The sequence below is a fragment of the Dermacentor albipictus genome, chromosome 1, assembly GCF_038994185.2.
Source record: "Dermacentor albipictus isolate Rhodes 1998 colony chromosome 1, USDA_Dalb.pri_finalv2, whole genome shotgun sequence".
NCBI lineage: Eukaryota > Metazoa > Arthropoda > Arachnida > Ixodida > Ixodidae > Dermacentor > Dermacentor albipictus.
Window position 1 is genome coordinate 367,346,718 of NC_091821.1, and position 18,768 is coordinate 367,365,485.

The 18,768-nt window shown below is 50.5% G+C and overlaps 2 protein-coding genes across 3 annotated transcripts in view; one reads left to right on the forward strand and one right to left on the reverse strand.

Moving 5' to 3' along the window:
* LOC135904104 (elongation factor-like GTPase 1) overlaps window positions 1–18,768 on the reverse strand; it is a 155,886-nt gene that overhangs the window by 95,636 nt on the left and 41,482 nt on the right. The window lies entirely within an intron of this gene.
* dsx-c73A (doublesex cognate 73A) lies at window positions 5,717–18,348 on the forward strand. The gene is made up of 4 exons (XM_065434727.2): window positions 5,717–6,060; window positions 13,847–14,095; window positions 14,895–15,156; window positions 16,164–18,348. The coding sequence occupies exons 1-4, from the start codon at window positions 5,944–5,946 to the stop codon at window positions 16,235–16,237; spliced, it is 702 nt and encodes a 233-aa protein (XP_065290799.2). The 5' UTR covers window positions 5,717–5,943; the 3' UTR covers window positions 16,238–18,348.

An 18,768-nucleotide genomic window follows, 5' to 3' on the forward strand; every position in this document is an offset into this window, starting at 1 on the left:
GAAACTACCATGAGAGCACCAGAACGTAAGCGGCTGTTTCATTACCAACATGACACACGTCATGATATTCATGTCATGACCAATAATTTATGTTCGTCATACACTCTTGTTATACTATGCCAATTTTAGCGCAAACCAAGTTAATGAAACGACACGGAAGAGCACCAAGACGTAGGTTGCTAGATAGATATTGTCAAAGTGACAGATGTTCGCAAAGAAATGCCTCGCATTTAATAAGTGAACACTCCTACTGTTGTCGTCCTTGTCGTTGTTCTGTGCGAGAACTGCAAAGAAGGCGCGATAATTAATGCTTTTCTATTTCTCGTACGGACACTACACGAGGTCCCACACGCAATTCCTATCGTAGCGCTTTGAAGCACAGGCAGTATGCATTCATCGGTCACGAAAGTACGCCTGTTCGCGTACTTTCGGCAACGTATTGATTTGGGCAGTTGGTACACATTCATTAACGGCGTGAGACACGGGACAAGAAGCTAGACGACACGTACGTCTCCCTCCCTGGCCCGCATTTATCGCTGTTAAAATGCAGCGAACAAGAAGCCGGATATCGTTTTCCAATGCCAGGCGACGCTTGAACTGCTGGGGCGTTAAAACTGCTGGGGTTAACGTTCTAAGGCTTCTGGGCATGTTATGGATACCGCAGAAGCGTTTTGCTCGGTATCACTTGTAAGCCCTCTCGGTTTGTTCAAACCTTATAAGCAATCGCTTTCGCAAACCATAACGCGGCCGCCACGCCCGGGATTCGATGCCGCGACCTCGAGTTCTACAGCAGAGCGCCATAGTCACCTGACCTACCTCTTTGTGCACGGCGGAGCAGTCGCACACCGTATGTGGGCGCCCAATCGTGGCGGGGTGTAACCGCACTCTGATGGAAAACACGTGTAAAGCGTGTCACGCGGAAGGTCCCCCTCCCCCCTCCCGTTTTTTGCCCTCCTGACAAACGCAATGTAGCGTGCGTGAGTGCCGACGGCTACCGTTGCAGAAGAACACGCGAAGACAACCGAGACAGGCATGCATGCATGGGCGCTCCTCGTTCGTTCCTCGCCCACAGGAGGAAGCAGCAGCAAACACCAGCGCGCTGGGCGCACTCGAGCCACGGTCCAGCGGGCAAATTCAATCCGCCCGCGTAGAAGGGGGCGGCGGAGGTCTTGTTCTCGCGAGGCCCGAGCGCAGTTCGCTTCGTTTCGCTCGCAAAATAAAGACGCTCGGTGATCACTGGAACAGGGGCGAGGTGAAGGAAAGGGGAGCGGAAGAGAATGCAGGCGGAAAGGTTGAGGGGGGGGGGGAGGGTGTATCGCCGACGCTTGTACTCGAATCGGTGCCGACAGTGAACCGAAAACAGCTGGCACGGCAGTGCAATTCTGCTACCGGAACAGGAGATACGTCGACAGACAGTGAGCTTTTCTTCTGAAGCCAGTGGCTCTGTGAGCTCTGGCTAAGGAGTAACGGGGCTGGCATCACCGATCATTTGTTCAATGTCAAGCGGCAAACTACAAGGTTCAAGCGGAAAACTACAAGCGGCAAACTACAACTACAATTCTGCGGTATGGGCGACGTCGGGTACCTCCGATGGCAGCTCTAGCGCTAGAATTATGGTCATACTGAAAAGTACATGTTTCACGATCATCACCGTGCTCTCGTGGAAAGGTTTACGTAAGGCAAACTAGTCGATGTTTACCTCTTTCCCTATGGGGAGGATAGGTGCTTCTTGTAGGTTACGCCAGATTTCTTTTTCTGAAGGAACTACTGCACTCAATATTTTTTAAATTCATAAACAAAAAGCAGAATGAATGCACTTTTCACGCATAAAAGTTTTATTAACGAGGTGCATGTCACAAAAATGATATAAATTGCCAGAATCACGATTATGAGCAAAAAGAGAACAAAGTAAAAGCGGGAGCCAACGTTTCGACAAGTTGTCTTCTTCAAGGCCACTTGTCGATATGCTGGCTCCCGCTTTTGTTCTCGTATTGCTCAACGACTTGAATTTCCACCTCCCGCCTTTCCCGTGTTTTCCCAGAATCAGGATTGTGGGATAAAATTGAACAAAGTTTGTAAAGACACGCTTTTATCAACTAAGAAAAATATGTAACAAAAATTATGAGATATACAAAATGTATTGCGTGTTAATAGGCGCTATCTCCGAAAAAAAAGTTAAAGAAGTTCGTTGAATAGGCATTCCGTTACAGAAATTTAAGTGCACTGCACTACTGTCTGGCGTGCCGGGCGGCGGCTGCCGAAGTTCCGGGCTGGCTTGCGTCGTCGTCGCTCTCAAAGTACGGCGAATATCCAGCATAATAAGACTCACTGCTGCTCGATCCATCGATATAATCAGCCGCAAACGCAGCGGAATCGCGAGATCTGCGATCTTTCGCAGCGCGCGCGCCGCTCCCGGAGGCGGCCATTTTTGTTCAAGCTATTAAACTGGGGAGGTTTAGGAGTAAGGATCGACGGCGAATATCCCAGCAACCTTCGGTTTGCCGATGACATTGTTCTATTCAGCAACAATGCAGACGAGTTACAACAAATTATTGAGGTCCATAACAGAGAGAGTGTAAGAGTTGGGTTTAAGATTAATATGCAGAAGACAAAGATAATGATGAATAGCCGGGCACGGGAACAAGAGTTCAGGATCGCCAGTCAGCCTCTATAGTCTGTGAAGAAGTACGTTTAGCTAGGTCAATTAATCACAGGGAACCCTGATCATGATAAGGAAATTAATAGAAGAATAAAAATGGGTTGGATCGGATACGGCAGATATTGTCAGCTCCTGGCTGGAAGCTTACCCTTATCATTAAATAGAACGGTATGCAATCAGTGCATTTTACCGGTGCTGACATGTGGGGCAGAGACTTGGAGACTGACAAAGAAGCTTGATAACAAGTTAAGGACCGCGCAAAAAGCGATGGAACGAAGATTGCTAGGCATAACGTTAAGAGACAGAAAGAGAGCGGTTTGGATCAGAGAGCAAACGGGTAATAGACGTTATTCTAATTGACATCAAGAGAAAAAAATGTGGCTGGGCAGGTGATGTAATGCGCCGGTTAGATAACCGTTGGATCATTAGGGTTACAGAATGGGTACCAAGAGAAGGGAAACGCAGTCGAAGATGGCAGAAGACTTGGTGGAGCGATGAATTGAGGAAATTCGCGGGCGCTAGTTGGAATCGGTTGGCGCAAGACAGGGGTAATTGGAGATCGCAGGGGAAGGCCTTCGTCCTGCAGTGGACATAAAACAGGCTGATGATGATGAAGCACGTCCGATTGCGCAGTGTTTCCGTGAGCGGCGCGCGCAGATCTCGAAAGCGGAGTTTCAAACCGTCGTTAGCGGGCTCGTGAGCATCGTGCACGATGCCCAGTGGGCGAGGTATGGAAATAAATAGATATCATGATCCAGGAGCATGCACTCAACATAAAGCATGGCACCAGTTCACATTTGGCACTTCACTGCCGCACAACCTGTTTCAAACCGGTTTCTGATAAAACTGAGATTCTGCACCGGGATATAGTCCTGAAAGAAAAAAAAGGAAGAGAAATGATTGAAGCGTTTTACATGTCTTTCGAAGGTGACCGATGTATCAGTCAACCTTCGATAGCTTAGTCACAGGCAGAAGTGTGATACATATTGGAGTGTCTGCGAATCCGCTCTTGATTAGCCAGCCACGGGGTTGCCACGAGTTTGCTTCTTACGTTTTCGTGCACGCATGAGAGGACTTCTGCTATGCTTTCTTTGTGGTGTTTCTACTTATTCTAGTTCGTTGTAAATAAAATGTTAGTTGCGAGCCAGCATCCGTGTTTGTCGGTCCTTTCCTGCTCCACGTCTTTTTCATGCTGGTTTTTTGTGTGTGTGTGTGTGTTAAGATTGACACAACGGTAGGGTGGAAGCAGATGAGATAAGGAACAAGGCTGATCCAGTTCACGTGGCAACAATACTGATATAGCAAAAGAAAACAACATCCCAACGGGCACATATAAACAAAAAAAGGTCGACGGCGCCGATAATTGGCGGAAAAAATTTCGTACGTCCGCAAAACCATTCCACAGTCAACAAACAGACGTTCGACAATCAACAAACAAGCACACCCTCGAATAGCGGTTCCACCAGTTTCATCACAGCGCTACCGTAGCGCATCACTTGCACGTTGACGTTTCGCCGACTGGATGGAATTCCGAGCAAAATTATGGCCACTTATATATATATATATATATATATATATATATATATATATATATATATATATATATATATATATATATATATATATATTCGACACAACGGCATCCGGCTATTAACGCGCGGTACGCAAACGCACACGAGAGAACCGGACGGCGTTTCTACACTGACACCCCCCACCCTCCCTCCCCCGGAGCAATTCTCGATTCCGTTACGTATTCGAGGACCAGACCCACGGCCGGAATAGATCATCCAACAACGGCTCCCGGAGATGATCGGACCTGTCAGGGGCAGCCCATCTCACGCATCGCGTGTGCCCTCCGTACATGGCGCATTTTCACTCAGGCGTCGCTCGCGCGTCCGAGACGAATGCGAAAGGGGTCTCCTGTCGACGGCGCGTCAACGTAATGGTACGCCGGCGAACAAAGCGGGTCAAGTTCGGCGCGTGCGGCGAACGGAACGTGCCGCTGGCTGTTGGGACGAAGCGAGCGCGCGACCTTGATGCATTCTTCCCGAGTGCGCGCACAAAGCGCCGGCGGCTTCTTTTTCGCGAGGAGAAAGACCGACTTCTACGCACTTGCGGCACGCGCGCGCGAGAGAAGAGCTGCACTTGCTTCTGGGCGAACAGATTTTCCGGGCCACCGGGCGGCGATCCGCACGCGTAGAGGCACTTCACTCGTGCCCCCCCCCCCCCCCCCCCCCCCCGCTACCTCTCGAGTCACGAAGACGACGTGCGGACGCAATCGAGGCAAATGGGACGCCTTCCAGAGAAGGGCGAAAGACCGCGAACGTACAGAAACGAAGAAAAGGAGGTGGCGACGAAGGAGGCGGCGGGCGATTGTCCAGCTGACCCAATTAAGGGAGCCCGCAGGGGTGGAGGTGCTTGCCGCAAGCAGGCGAGAAGAAGAGACGAAATGTGTTTAATTTGGGCCACAAACCACCGCCCCTCGTCCGCGCTCGACTCACCGGATCTGAGAGCGCGAGAATATGTTTTTCGTGCCCGAAAATGGCTTCCATGGCAGTGCCGCAACAACGAGGTGCGATTCTTGAAGACCTCATCAGTACAGGGCGGGCGGCAGACGACCGGCTGACAGTGAATACGACGCCTTCATCTGCCAAGCAAAGTTCGGCCCGCGCGGATGGAATATAGGGCGCCCATAACACAGCCCGGTCCTGCCATGCGGCAGACAACAAAAGAGCAGGCTTAATTCGACGCATTCCCCCCCTGACCGAACTCCGTGTGTGTCTGTGTATACACGGGGGACCCAGTTTTTCTTCCGGCCCGCCATGAGGACGGGGGGTAACGCGTGTGTCGCCTCCCCGGGGTAACGCCTGGGACACGCGGCGAACCGACCGGGCTTGCCGTCGTTGCCATTGCTGGTACAGACGGCATCGTCGCTTTAACGAGTCCCCATCCGATGACGTCACGCGCTGGCAGCGCCTCCGGCGGCCACAGCCGGAAACAGGGGCAGCGGCCGCCGGTACGCGGTCATGTAAAGAAAACTCCCGTTACGCACCGTCGTTCCCTTCAAAAAGCGCGCCGCCGCATCCCAGCACGGTCCGTTCGGTGGAGGAAAGAGAGAGGCGGGGGTTCTCGGATGAAGTTCGGGCGGTGAGGGGAGGTTTGCTTTGCGGGGAGGTGGCCCGTCGACCACACCTGGTCCCTTCAGTGTATACTGTGACAGCGCAAAGGGCAGCATCACGAGCGGGCCCTCTATGTCGTGCGGCCGCGTGACGACGTGACGAGGGATGCCTGCCAGCCACTGGGTCCTTGCCGGGATATTGACACTCGCCGTCCCTCTGTGGCTGGCCGACGGCGCCTGGGCAAAGCTTAGCCAAAGTGACAACCAGGAGCAGCAGTCCAAGGTCAGTGCGTGCCTGTTCTTGACTTTGGTCACGTGTTTAATTGTGCGGCGATGGGGAAGACGCCAAGACCGCTGAGCTAGAGTGTACTAGAAAGGGTCAACATCGCGTGTTTTCCGCACGGCTTAATCTTGAGCGGTGCTGCCAGTGTATTAAAAATAATCCAGTCACCAAGCACAGCTTGCATCGGAGAATTAGTGAAGGCGGTAGATCCGCTCCCCGTGTACCGAAGAAGTCGTGCCACAATATCAGCGCTAACGCGCTTACGTAGTCTATTGGGCAGACTGTGCATCGTGGTGGCTGCAACAATATTCACTAGACGCAGATGACATCGGAATATTATGTTTAAATTATGCCTCGAGGCCTATATCTATTTCGGGTAGTTGGCAACAAAAAGAGAAACCGGGCTAAGTATAACTCATATGGAACCTACACATGCGAACCTCCATAGTGAGCGAAGTGAAAACGGTCTGACGTTAAAGAGACACTTAACTCAGACACGCAATGAGGTGATCGCAAAATCGGCTCTTCACCGAATAAGGCCACTACCACGAAACGACCACATGATTTGTTTCGTTGTGACATTCAACATCTTATTCTTGCGTGGCTTACAGCAGAACCACATGTAGAGTCGTAGCTGGCGACGTTATATGGCCATTGTTGACGTTCAACGCGCAACAGAAGGCTAACTTCGGCTGGTTGGCACATCACGAAGTCAAATTGAATAAATAGCCCAAGAGACAGGACAGACAGAAGGAAACGAATGAAGCGCTGTCTTTTCGAGTGTACACAAAGTTCAGTTTAACGGAAGAGTTTTCGCCATGCCGCTTACCTGTGCCAGGCGTCGACGGTATATAGTGGTATAATAAGACGCGATGTTGATGCCCGCGTGCATCGCAAATAAGGGACACCTCACACAAGCTGCGAGGCAGCGCGCTTTCGATTTCCTCGGAGCCATCGCAGCTGACCTTTGATCCTCGCGACGCTGGTCTCTGGCTCTGGAAAGTCCACAGACCAGCATGCGAGCTTCAAATAACGGAGACGATGCTATATATCTTAACGAAGCAGCACTCGACAACAGTCGCTTGGTCAGCTGCAATGCTCCCAACGCCGCAACCGTGTTCGCGAACTGGTATAGGCGGCACACATATAGGGAAATTGTTTCATTGTCCCCTTCGCACAGGAGCGAGGAAAACCGCCACAGCTCGGCGAGCAGTCGCTCGCGGATCAAAGGGCCGCGTGTACTTTTGTTCGGCGACAGATGTACAAACATAGAAAGAAGAAGAAGAAAAAGAAAACTGCGGTGCTGCAGCAGAGGAAAACCGCACGTGTTGCCGAGGACAATGCGACTCGTCGCCAGGGAACGGAGGCGCGGCAACGTGACACGGGCAGGAGAGGCCCGCCGCTGGCACGCGGTGCCACGCTCCCATGGCCATACGCCGCCGCAAAGGGCGGTGCGCGGTCACGGCGCCAGCGGTTGCCGCCGCCGCCGCCGCGTGCACGCGCATACGACGAGCTCCTCGGTCCACGGGCCACGGCGGGCACCCTCCCTTTCCTCGCCTCTTCCCCGCGGCAGCCACCTTTCGACGAGGAGCGACACCGCCTCGACGACGGCAATAGAAACATCGGCACGTACAGAGCAGAGGGTCTGCACTTTCGAACCAACCACATACACTTGCAGGACAGCTATTCATATTCTCTGTCGTGTTCTGCATCGTAATAACACGCCAAGTTTCGTTGGATTCAACCGGCTCGCCAAATTTCGCAACCTATTACATGTCATCGAGAAATTCGAAGCTGCGAACGCAAGGCACGCTTCCCGAGTTATAAAGTATAGCGTCCCGAAATTACGCAGTGAGTTATGAGGGACGAGCCACACTAAAAATAATTTCGCAACCGAATTTTTCAGCTTGCACGTGAACAAGAAGTACGCAAGCGTTTTTGCATTTCGTGCCGCCATAAAAATGGGGCCGCTATGGCCGAGAATCGAATCCGCGACCTCGATCGTGCTCAGTAGCAGAACACCATATAGCCACAGCTGTGACGTAGGCACTGACTGAGGGTGAAGGCCCCGTTTCTTATCTCACCGTTGCAACCACGCACCAGATGGTTGGCTCTCAACTATATAGTAAGGGTGATAGTCGGCTGACCTCCATGCCCTGTGTTTTTTCTGTATGCTTACTTTCCTATTGCACTGTAAGCGGAGTAGACTCTTCGCTTCACGTTTTCGCTTCGGGCTCATCATCACTTGCAATCCTTGCCACGTTCTTCTTTAACTCAACGAACTGCTTCGAAACTTCGAGTTTACAACTGAATCCACCGTATAAGAGTTTTAGCCCCGGTGCTTATCCGTATCAGACGTTTACGGTAAAACGGTAATCCTCTGGAAAGATCTACCGTGATGCCAGGTGTCTTTCCATATACGCTAATAAGGCACGGACCTAATAAACGGTTAGTATTTGCGTCACCATTCAAGGCCAAGCTTGTGAGAGCGTGCATCTTAAAAAGGCTCCGGATTAAGTTCGCGACCATCTGCAGTTCTTTAACGCGTGCACGTGGTTATTCTTGTATTCCGCCCCTGTTGCACCCTTCTTCCGCATCGACCAACACTCGAATCCCAGACACAGTGCTCAGCAGCCCACTGCAGCAGCTACTGAGTGCACGTAGGTCATGTTCACTTTCTTGAGACAGCAACTGAACACTCTGCACTCTGTGCCAAGCGAATTCTGCCAGTGGCCGGCACTGTGACTGTCTGGAAAAACTGCAATGGATTTAACACAACATGGCGCTGTCTCGGCGTTATTTGGTTAACAGACACTATATATCGCGTTCTATCTTCCTCTGTCAGCAATAACGCAAAATATTTCGCAGGAATTCGCGCGGCAACTGCCGCACGCCATGACGCCCCCTGACCCATTGGTCGAAATCCTTGAGCGTCAATAACCCTGAAAGCGTATGATGCAAATTCGCTACGGCGGTTCGCGAATATGTTCCATGTCTGGAAGAGTGTGCAATCGACTGTAGTGTTGCAAGCCGTAAATGTCTTGCCAAAAACACCAAAGTAAACGTCAACGGCATCCCTGTACTGCAGAGATCACGAGACTTCAATAACGCCCCTCGGTAATTCCTGAGCTAAGGTTTCGTAGGATGGCATGCTGTCAGCACTCGATCGAGCGCACTGGCTTTTTCCGCAAGCAACTTCTTATTGCAATGATACAATCAAGTGATGTGATTATACGTCTGCTTCAATCGAAGGGTAACGCTGGAGAGTACTCGATGGTATGGTACACATGCTTTAAAAAACATACGGCGGTCAAATCCCGCCCTGAAAGATCTTTAGCGTAATGTGAGGCTGAGTGTGCCGCAGGCCAAGTATACTATAGTGACAAAAAAAAGAATGCTTCTCGTAGTACATTGCAAATCAAAGACCGCAGCGTCGTTGCGCGACGACGCAATAACACGTTGGATTGACGTGGTGGTTGTCCAGAAACATCAGGACATAGCTTAAATAAAATCAGTTACGCAAGCAATATGAAAAAAAAAATCCGCAAGCAACGCGAACTATTACAACTCCAGGTACTTATCCACTGCCCGCGCTTATAGACTATAAACAACACCTGTACGTTGCCTGGTGTCCAAACACGTGAATGTATTCTAAGAGGTACCCTCTTGCCGTCCACTAACTCCGCCAGTAACCACGCATGCATGTTCCATTCCGTAGCGTAACAAGCAGTTCCTAAACTTCTAAGGTATTCCCCATATCGAACACCCTTGCCGCCTACGGGTACGGAAAAGTTTAGCGGACGAGCAATGGCGTCCAACACTGACCTCCCAGAAGCTCGCGTGCAATGTAGCAAACTGTAAGAACACCCCAGTCGTCACGAGAACAAGTCATCACCTCCGAGATCGGTGGGCATGGAACCCTCCACTGCGCTCAGAGTCTATGCACAAGTATACAATGATACCTCTAGTCGAAACCTGATGGCACCCGATAAAAAAAAAAGAAAAAAAAACTTCGCATTGCAGTAGCCGGACGGGACACAGTAAACGAGAAGGGGGTGGGGGGGAGCGAAAACGCGGAAGACGTGGCCTCACGCACCCGGGAGGACAAGGGACGTCGCGTGATGCTTCACATTAGCGCTAGGGCAAATATTGACGCAGGAAAAATGACCGAATCCCTCTCGATATACTCTCGGTAATTTGGCGACCACGTTACGGCACCAGCTGAACGAGAGTGCCCAGTACACGCACGGCATATGCGCGTTCCCAGCCGCTGCCGCTTTCGCCCGGCCCGAAGCCACACGAAACCGTACCGGTTCCGAAGCTTCAGAGCATGCAGCTCGTACGACACTGCACTTGCTAACGCGTGGAGATGACGGCGGAGAAAAGACCCGCTGCGCGCTGTTCGACGGCGACTTCCTCGGGGCCGCTTTCCCACGAACGCGCCGAGTTGGCGAGCGGCAACGTGAAAATGTATGCACGGAAGAAGCAGAGCCGACGTCGCGTGAGGCCGTGGCGGTAGATCCGCTTCCTTCCTACAGGCTCGCTGGCTCACGGCAGACGGCTCCCATACCTATAGAGGACCGCAAGATGCGTACCGTTGATACGCCCGCCGCAAGAAGAGGACTCCGCCAAATGACCTTCCGTTCGTCGTCTTGTGTGTGCCTCACCCTCTAATTTCGAAGACCAACGCCTATACTTTAACTTATCAAGCACGCTGTATTCTGAAGAGCCTCGTATGGCACTCTCGTTCGTCGACGCGCGTTGACTCGCGTCCTAACGTGCACCTGTAGCGGACACGAGATGGAAAGGGTGTCGCGCCTCGGCGTACGTTGCAGCAGGAAAATACAAATCGTCCCCATAAGTGAAAAAGAAATCACAACCTTTCTCCGCTCGGTGAAACACACGACACTTTTTAACAGTCAGCAGCAACTTTCGAGGAGGCGGCTCGCGCGTTATTTTCGTAACAGGTCCACGAAGTTCCTAACATTTGTGGCGAATTGTACTTGTCGATTTGTAGCAGCCTTTCGCTTCTCCGCTGACAGTACGGGTACGGGCGCTGAAGTACGGGTTTTGTCTAAAAAAGAAGCGTCTAATCCCTCCAGTGGAGTGAAAAAAAAAAGTTGCTCCAAATAGCCCAGTGTAATTCGTCAGCAGTATAGACGGAATCTTGGCGCAAACGATGAGCTAAACCTCACTGTCTCAACGCACTGATTGAAATTCAGGTGCGAGATCTGTGGTCATGGCGTGCTCCCGTTGCTCGAGATAGCGTTACTGAGTCAAGACTGAAACATATCAAGGTGTCCCTACATGGCGCGATTGGACTCGCCACGGGGATCCCCAGATCCCAGACCGCCTCTTCGAGTTCAGAACTGCTGGCTCAAAACACGCGAGAACGCCTGGTCAGGTACAATGACATCACCAAGCACTACCAGCTAGGCAGGCGGTTGCTGCCCCCACCTCACCCCATGCTGAAACGTCGCCAGGCAGTCATCTGGCGACAATTGCAAACACAAACCTTCCCCAGTCCGGTGCGATTGCAGCACATTTTCCCCGCGCAATACCCGACTGCTCTTTGCAAATTATGTCAGGCAACTGGAGCGACGCTGTCACACATGTTGTGGGAGTGTCGGGTTACATCAGCTACAATGGCAGTAGCTCCGGAGGCTCTTGCGTCGAAGTGGGCCGCCACTCTGCGCAGCTCCAACCTCAAGACACAAGAGTGGGCTGTCCAGCAAGCCCGAGAGGCGGCGACGAGGCAAGGCCTCGAAGTCCCCTCATGGGAGACCTGAGCCCGGGTCGTCAAATTTGCCGGATTCAGAATAAAGTTGTTTCCATCCATCCATCCCCAGAAGAACGGTCGCTGCCCCAAATCCCCAAGGAAGGGAAGTGCTCCTCACTCCGCCCAGCTTGGAAGCTTGGAAACATAACAGGGCCCAGCGACATACATGTTTGCCCCTCGCGCAGTGGCTTGTAAACTTTTGCCGAAAATTGTACATGACGTCAGGCATATCGCTTGCAATCAGCCAAAGATATACCCAAGATGTCTCGCGGAAAGCTACCGCAGCATTTCTTAGGCAACGGTCATAAAGTGCCGACAATTTGTTTTCGCCTGTTATGGGGGGGGGAGTGATGCCGGGAGAAGGAGAGGCAAGCTAGGTCATTAACTGCAAGCAAAAACTGAGTGTTTTTAGATGCTGAATGGGTGCCAGTAAAATGCGCCCAGCTTCAATATCGTGGTAGCCACTTGAACTAGTTCGATAACTAGACCGCAACTTACACGCGAAGCGATAATCTCAACCAAGCAATACAAAGTTATGAACAATTGGGCCGTGGACAACCGGCAAACTCTCGTCGCACGGTGCTTGACGGTGAAAAAGAGGCCCGCTTTTCGGCCAACGACTGCGTGTCAACGAAGCGCTAGGCGTATGTGGGTTTCCGCGGTTCCCGCACCTGCATTCGCTCATGGCGATTTCTCTTGCCAGTGTCCCGATACCGCGTCATTGAGCTGTGCGCCTGTTCTTCGCCTTCATAGCACGACCGTCACCGGTGACTGCGGACACCATGGACGGCGTCCGGTGAGACTGCGACACGAAGGCGAGGCAAACTTCTTCGACCGTGGAATCCGGCTGACCGCGAGGAATACCAAAGCCCCGCGCCTTTCTGCCGCATACGCTATCTTCCCATCGGCGCTCCCACTTCCGCCGTCCACCCGAGGGATTAGAACTCGAGAAGCGGGGGACCGCGACAGCGACAAACAATGAAATCGGAAGAGGTTTCACGCAGCGGGAAAAACGCCGCCACGGAAGGCAAATCGAACGAAAGACTCACGTTTCCGCGGAAAAAAAGAACCAAAGAGAGAAAGAAAGAAAGAAAAAATGGAAATAAAAGAAAAAGTCGAGGGGGCAGAGTCTAGCCCTACACCGTCAATAACTATAGAGAGGGTGATAATGTTTACAAGAGCAGGCAGCAAAGATGAGAGGAGCGGCGAACAAAAGGAACAAGGGGAAAGGGGGGACGACGATGGCATGTACACATATAAAGCAAAGCAGAGCGGCTTCCGCGGTCACTCGGCGCTCTCTTCCGCGTGCTGTTCTCCGAAGTGTGATGTTTGAAAAGGGAGGGGACCGCGGTCAGCTGCACGGGGTGAAACCGCGAACGCAGCCAAGGGCATCGGAGGAGGATAACGAGGCCGACGCGTGCGCACTGCCCGAGCGAAAACCGTTTCACGGCAGCGGCAAGGCGCGCGATTGCCGCGTCGAAGGCAAGCGCACCCAATACCGCCAAGGAGGTGAAGCCCCGCGCTACAGCGCCGCGCGTAGGAGGGCGTAACAATGCGCGGATAAAGGAAGGAAGGAAAGCGGCTGTGTTCGACCTCCCTCCCCACCCCCGTTTTATGAAACAGCGAGACAATGCTCTCGCTTACGCGTGGCAATGGAAAAAAAAAGAATGCGAATCCGCAGCCCAAAAGATACGGAAGGTCAGCCTTGACCGAGCGCTATGTTGTGCAAGCTGGTGCGCTTTAACATGTACCTCTTTAACATGTACTATACGCAAACAAAACGGGACAGACTGGTTATATATTGTAGTAGACCTCACAAAGACAACTTGAACCGGATCCGGCTCAAATTTTTGCGCGCCTCATGGTGAAAAATTAGGCACCGTTTGTGAAGAGACAAAACCGAATTATTTAACTACGCGTGCCTCAAAGTGTCAGCTTTTAATTCAGCTGCGATGTCGCCGCGCATGCGCTAATGGGGCCCACCGAAACTCCGCGGAATGTGCGCAGGCGGAGCAACGTCACCGACCCTGGCAGCGGCGCGGGACAACGGCATCGCCGGCGCGCGGGTTGGGCGCCCTGCCGGAGTGTGCGGCGCAACAGGTGTGTTCGGCGCTGTACGTGCGCGTGAACCGGACCCAGCCCCTGTGCGCCTGCCCGGCAGCCTTCGCCGAGCCCTGCTCGGACTCGGCCGAGCTCGACGAGCACACCATCAAACTCGTCTCCAACGACAAGCAGGGCACCTTCAACCTCATCAAGGTATGTGCGATGCACGTCACTCCTATGTGTGTGGGGTTGCTGTCAGACTATATAGTCTATACCTAAAGTGTGCGTTACGCACAGAGTTTCGCGCATGCTTTGTCAAAACTTCTCAAGCCACAATGCGCCGTGAGATGACCCCGCATTAAGAATACGTTGCACATCCCTTCGGGGTTTATCTTCTCTCTCAACAATAACCGTCATCAATTTTGAGTACACTTAATTTGGGGCTCCCCGCTCGCTACTTTCCTGTCATGAACACCATGACACGCTGACAGACACGAGCCGTTTGTGACCTTCTTAAGGGAGCGCGAGAGGTAGATGACGGTTATTGTAGGAGGACACGATAAAACCCAAAGGGTGCATCATTTTTTCTTTGGCAGATTCAGTTGGTGGTTTTACAGCGCTCGGCAGCACTGCAAACGTTGTGTAAGGCAGGAAAAAAGCTTTAGTGAGACCGTAAGCGAGCTGATAATAAAATAGTAAAGTTATCTTAACGCTACTACACCTGCTTTCTAACGTAACATAGCGTCAAAGCTGCTTTTGACGACTTACGCAGCATATTCAGAATGCTATAAAAGAACTATTAAAATGTGTCATTAGAGAGCTGCCGACTGGGACATCTGTAGGACTTTCGCTTCTCTAAAGCCCTGGACGTTAGGACGAACAGTGCTCAATTAACTCTTCCGAGCTTAGGGACCCCCGGAGTGCTACGGGACCCTCGGGGACTGATCTTCCTGTACTCGCGGAGCGACTGCGAAGCCCCTGACAAAGAGCGCACACAAACTGACGGGCGCAGGTATGCGAGCCGGTGCTGTCGGTGCGGCGTTGCCAGGAGCCCCGCGACTGGCAGCTGCTGGCGCTGCAGAGCACCCGCACGGGCCGCGCCCACTACCTGCTCGTGTGCCGATGCCCCACGGGGTCGCGCCTGCTGGGACCCGTGCGACACACCACGCCGCCGTACGCCAACATACCAGGCATCCGCGTCTACGGCATGCTGTGCGCTCAGGGGCCCGCCACGTCCTCGCTGCCGCCTAGGGACAGCAGAAACTTCCAGAAGGGTACGTCTTATCTTTCTTTACATGCGCGAGCCTGCCATGCGGGTGTGCCGAGCTAAATCTTCTATCACTGAGCTTCTGCTATAGGTCAAATTTGAATTGTCAGTCAGTATCGCCCGGCCTTGCCTTGAAGGACGTAGTTACATTCATCGTGCTTTCTTTCTTCCTTTCTTTCTTTAAAAATCTGAGCACATACCAACCCAGCCAGCTGTCTGCCTGCACTCGTGTCGAAATGGATTTCGGCCTCCGATCTTCCAGGGCCAATGTCCGTCGCAGTGTATAAAAGAATACAAGAAAAAAAAAGGGGGGGGTGGGACGGAGCAGGAACACGCGGTATACGGACACAGCGTTGTGCGAAGCTTCATCCCTGCCTTTCCATAACACAAGTAGCAGCAAGACGCGGATAATATGCAAGCCCTATAGCAATCACGAGTCTACGGGTCGTCCAGTTTTTTTTTCTTTATTTTTTTTCAGCTAGGCATAAACACGCGCTGCTTCCTACTGTGCAGCGTTGGTGCGGCTTGAATCTCCCTGCCCAGCTAAGGATGTCTTTAGGCTGCCGGAAAACCCCCTGACGGGTTAGAGATTGCTGTGGTTTTTCTACTCGGCCAGACAAATCACTGCAGCAGCTAAGAACCGCCGTCCTCTAATTCAGGAAAGCGATCCGAGTCCGCCTGGGGTAAATTATCCCCGTGTTGAGTCAAATTAAGCCACAAGCTCCTGAGCATGCTCCGTGACGAAAGGCGTCGCTGAAGGCGGCCTAGAATATCACGAGACACCCCTCACCTACTGTCGCCACATTTTGCCACAAAGGTGCGGAGGACAGACGGGAAAAATCAACACAAAAGCAGCACTACTACACGCAAAAGCCAAAGTTCACGCTTAAATTTTGCGAAACACCCTTCGAGGTATCCACAAAGTCCGTACATGAAACTAAAGTTTGGTTTTATTCCCTGAAAAGCAGTAAACGGCAACGTTGTTCGGGAATCACAACATTTCTTCTCTCGCAGGTTACTACCCGGAGGCCCCCTGGCCTAGGATCCTCGAAATGATCAAGAAATCCGGCCTCCATTACAAGCTCTGACGTGTAGATGTAACGAAAACTGCAAACAACGTGAACGCAACGAGGCAGCAGCGGCACATAACTTCGACGGCAGCGAAATGCAACAGGCAACGCACCCACTCGGACCTAATCGTTACGCGACGGGCACGGACGCCAGTGACGTGCGGTCACAGCGCGTGCTGCTGGCGCCCTCTCATCGGCGACTCGCGGATAACTTCACAAACGAGAACATTCTTCCATCCGCGACATCGTGCGTTGACAATGGGATAACGAGGGAACACTGAAAGTCAGCAGCGACGTGGACACTTCAAATTTAGGTGTCACATCCCGCAGCTCCGTGGCGGCCATTTTCTGGCTGCACTCGGCGCTCAGTTTCACATGCCCTGTTTCGCCACATTGCATTCGGCAAAACAACATAAGAGGGCCACTATGCTTGGCGCAACAATCTATACATTCTATAGAAACACGAATGATTATAAGAGAAAATCAGTGAGCACGCAACGCGCACGTCGCCATGAAAAAACTGTGAAAACATTCAAGAGGCGCGCCAATCGAAAACACAAACGCAACGGCAAGCTGGCTTCACCGCACATATACTCTTTATGCAGCGAAGCCACCTTGTCGACAAACTGGAGGAAGGACGCGAAATTTGCCTAGAAGAAAAGCGCATGAAAGAAACGCCTCCGTTCTTTCTTTGCTGTTCCTTGTTTTATTTCCATGTTGCGTTACCATTCCTTAGTTTTTTCTCTGAAATGCGCGTTTGAAGTCGAGAGACGAGACACTACATTTTAACGCATGAATACGTCATCCATAAAAGTTCTTTTCTCTCACACCTAAACATCGAAGCGCTAAATTGAAAAGCACCAGTGTCATTGTTTCACCAGGAACATGGAGAAACCACCCTGTCGGTTTTTCAGACGAACACTGCAAGATGTTTTATGTTGCTTACATAAGGTGCGCCTGTTGGCATTGCCATAACAGCAGTAGGATGCTACGGACATATTTCGCAACATACACTCCATCTCACAAGATGGTTTTACATGCAGTTTTTACATGCAGGCCAGTGCCACTTACATATTGTTCCTAGGCCTTTGAGCCTACACACATCACATCTAGCAGTAGCACATGGAATTAACTTTTACATTAAAGTCAGCTGACCATATCACTTCTTTTCATAAATTTGGTGTTTTGCATGTCCTCAAAATCACAAGGCACCAATAGTGTTTGTTATACTGAATATCCTTTTTCATAGAGTTGTAAGCACAAGCAAGATATCTGCAAAAAAAGTAGGCCAATGTAAAAAAAAAAATGTTTAAAGTCGCATTATATGTTAAAAAGTGTGGCTAATGTGAATAACTTATACGAAGGTCTCTGCTTGTATGTTGCAAAATCCCAGCTACTGTTGCATCATCATTTTATCACCAGTAGCTTGTTGCTTTATGCGGTAGCTGGAACTCTAATGTTATCTGTTTATAATAAGAGCTGTTTACTATAACAATAGAACCTACAAGGCAATCTTTGAACATAAACAGTTGCTGTAACCAATGAACAATCCCCTGTAAGAGGATTATTCACAGCTGCTGCTAAGCAATGATAAATGACATCTACAAACCGCATATCATTGAATTCACTGTCCAAGTGCATGTTATCAAGCTGAAAAAAAAAAAGATGCCACAAAATGTATTTAACGAATTAAAGCAATTTGAATAACCAAATTTAGTCATCCTGACCCATTCCAGCTTTCTGTAATCATAAGTTTTGAATTGAATTGCATCAGTGGTCAATTATGTAGTTCAACTGATGGTAATTTTGCAGTAATCAAATTTGGTGTTTGCGTCTCCAGTTATTTTCTGAATTCTAAGAAATTTCTTTCAGATAACTCAAGTGGGTATTTCATTAAAATAAGTAAGAATTCTGACATTGTTTTAGTTTTATTGGTGCACATCATTTTTAGGGGAGTGCAGAAAGTGACAAATGCTGTCATTACTCATCTTTAGGTAGGCATATTTGCTGAAAGGTGTTAGAAGCTTCAATATTTAAACGTTCGACTGTGAAATGCCAATATGTGTGTTTGATGTACAGCTTCATTTATGCACTGAATGCTCAATAAAGTGTTCCTTCATTGTCTCTGAGCTATTTTGCGTATTTTGTGTATTTTAAGCAAAGTGACAAAGATCCAATAATCAGGTTTGGCTCGTCTTAATTCTATTTAACCTGCCACTGATCACTTTTTCTGCCCCTTTCAGCCATTCAGCAGGTTCATGCAGTTTTATGTAATGATTCAACAAAACTATTCTTTGCATAGCTTACCCTGACTGCACGCATTTAAAAAGTTTCTGAGAACTTTCTCAACTTTATGAAAGTCCGTTGATATGTGATTATGCCAGTAAATTTTCACCACACTAGTCTGCAATCTAGTTGCAACTGATTCTCCATTTCGGATATCACTGCTTCATAATTCTGCTACAGACTCCTAATAGGCAATTAGAGTAAGGGCCTTGTTTATCTCATTTCATGTGATTTCCCAGTGTAACATTCACGATCCAGAACAC